Raw genomic sequence first — 2,691 nt, 5'->3', positions numbered from 1 at the left:
GCTCTTGGGTCATTCAGGTTGGAAAATCCATCGAGTCCAACCACTCCCAGCTCTGCCAAGGCCACCAGTGCCCCGTGTCCCCAAGTGCCACATCCTCAGGGTTTTAAATCCCTGCAGGCACGGGGACTCCCCTGTGTTCTGGGGATTTTGGCCACATTGACCATGACCAGGAGCTGCAGGAGATCCCTGAGCACAGAAAGGAGAAATTCAAGCCCCACCACCTCAGGGACCATTTCTCCTCACCCCAAGGGATCCTGGTGTTTGCAGCCTTGCTGTCCCTCAAGATCCCAAATCCCACACAGCTCAAACGATGTCTTTGATCTTCCTGAAGGCAGCTAAAACCAAAAAAAGGCTTCTGTGCCCTCGAAATAATTTGGGATTTGGACAGTGCACACACAGTCTGGTGTGAGCAGAAATTCGCTGCCCACATGAAAAAAATCCCCATCCTTTGCACCCTCTGTCCCTAAAACAGAATCACATCCTTGGGCGCRTTCTCAATGGGTCTCTCCTGCTCCTTTTTCCTGGAATACGTGGCGTGGTCATAGAAATAGATGACGAGGAAGGAGGCGATGTTGAGGGCGATGACGAGCAGCAGGATCCAGTAGGAATATCCGTAGGTGTGCTGGGAGCTCAGGTGTGTCTGCAGAGAGGAGGAGCAGCCGTGGGCCAGTTCCCTGGACAGGCTGCTGCCCTGCACGTTCACAGGGAACAGGATCATGGCCAGGAGGGTGAGCACCCCTGCAAAACAGAAACACACATTTTACAGGAAAAAATCACAGTTCTATTTATGTAGCGACCTACAGTCTAATTTATTCCTTTTCCTAGTGCAGACATTTAAATCCATTTATCTAATTTTATTAATSAGTAAATTATGTGAGCATTGAAAGWGTTTTTGCCCCARCCARTAATATCTGCCTGTTTTTGATGATATAATCTAAAATTATTAGATTCTCACTGATTATTTTTAGATAAATCCATTTAATTCAACCTTTTTTTCACTGAATTTTGTGCTGATGAGTGTCATGTGCTCACCCCTTTGGTGGCTTGTAAAATGCCTGGTTGATATGAGCCCAAATTCACTTTTTGGGCAGTATCACAACTGGATGAAATATTGCAACTGGGTAGAATATCACAAATGGATAAAATAACCCGACTGGGTAAAATATCCTGATTGGATAAAATACAATAACTGGATAAAATATCACAACTGGATGAAATAGCACAACTGGATAAAATATCCTGGCTGAATAAAATATACCAATTGGATAAAACATCACAATTGGATAAAATATCCTGATTGGATAAAATATCGCAATTGGGAAAAAAAAATCACAGCTGGATAGAATATTACAACTGGATAAAATATCACAATTGGATAAAATATCCAAATTGGAAAAAATATCACAACTGGATGAAATATCCTGGCTGAATAACATGTACCAATTGGATAAAATATCCCAATTGCATAAAACACCATAATTGGATAAAATATCACAATTGGATAAGGTATCCCAATTGGATAAAATATCATGATTGGATAAAATATCACAATTGGATAAAATAATTATCATCACAACTGGATGAAATAGCTGAATAAAATATCCCAATTGGCTAAAATATCACGATTAGATAAAATGTCCCAACTGGATAAAATCCCAACTGGACAAAGTCCTGAGCAGGGTTGGCCCTGGAGCTCAGATTTGGAGATCTCGTGTCCTTTCCAATTTGAATTATTTCCCGACTCTGTGATGAGCTGAGGTGTGATGTCTTATTCAATCTGTATTTTCTCCTTGCAGCCTCCCAAACGTACCAGGAGTTCATCTCTTTGACATTTAACCAAATATTGCTTTTACATCTCTGCTTTCCTCGTGCCAACAGAGCTGTAATCCCTGAGCTTTGGTGGAAACAATTCCATCCCACCCCAGTCCAGGCTGAAATATCTTCATTTTTAATTCAGGAGAGCGCTGCAGGAGGATTGGGAACCTCCAGGATGACCTCCCACGTTAAATGATGCGTGATTTCCGTAAAAATCCACCCACAGCAAAATCAGCTTCCAGATCACAGCACTTGTTAGAAGTCACCACAACCCTCAGCCAGCTCCAGAGTTTCTTTTCTCCCCAATCTTTATTTTGGCCAGCCCGAGGTGCTTTCATTTCAGAGCTTGTGGGTTCAGGGCTCAGGAAAAGCCCTCCCGTGTGCTGAGACAGTGATCTGCTTGTCCCAAAGGTGAATAATTTGAATAATTAGGTTTTGGTTCACTTTTCTAACTGCATTTCCCAGCTGTTTCAGCATCTGTGTTAAAAAAGGGGTGATTTTCCCTCCTCCCCTGTACCTGCTGTAATTAAGATTATCTGAACAGTTCCCTTCCCACCCAGGTCAGATTTTGTTCTCAGACCTCCTAATTTCTGGTCCCTGTATGTACTATTAAATAAATATTATTTTCTTGTTCTGTAGCACTATTTTACCAGTGTTTAAGGATGCTTTTCAGGCAGGTACAATTAAAACGCAAACCTTTTTTTTATGCTTAGGGGACCTTCTTTATGCTTAGGAGACTTATTTTCACATGCATTTTTTTTTAAAAGAGAAATAAATCTTGTTGTGGCTCAGTCCTCCTAATTTCTGCTCCCCATATCTCCTATTAAATAAATATTATTTTCTTGCTCTGTACCACTATTTTACTGGTGTTTGAAG

General features: G+C 41.4%; 1 protein-coding gene across 1 annotated transcript in view; it reads right to left on the bottom strand.

Annotated features, from left to right (window-relative positions):
* Positions 1-369: 369 nt before the first annotated feature.
* CLRN3 (clarin 3) overlaps positions 370-2,691 on the bottom strand; it is a 9,141-nt gene continuing 6,819 nt past the window's right edge. Inside the window, exon 3 of the mRNA XM_057385558.1 lies at positions 370-738. Coding sequence (XP_057241541.1) covers positions 464-738 — 275 coding nt within the window. The 3' untranslated portion in view covers positions 370-463. The remainder of the gene's footprint in view (positions 739-2,691) is intronic.

This window comes from Malurus melanocephalus, unplaced genomic scaffold (genome assembly GCF_030028575.1).
Source record: "Malurus melanocephalus ecotype Western Australia unplaced genomic scaffold, MMel_1.1 scaffold_841, whole genome shotgun sequence".
NCBI lineage: Eukaryota > Metazoa > Chordata > Aves > Passeriformes > Maluridae > Malurus > Malurus melanocephalus.
Note: the sequence above shows the minus strand (reverse complement) of the source record. Positions and strands in the feature narration are given on the sequence as shown.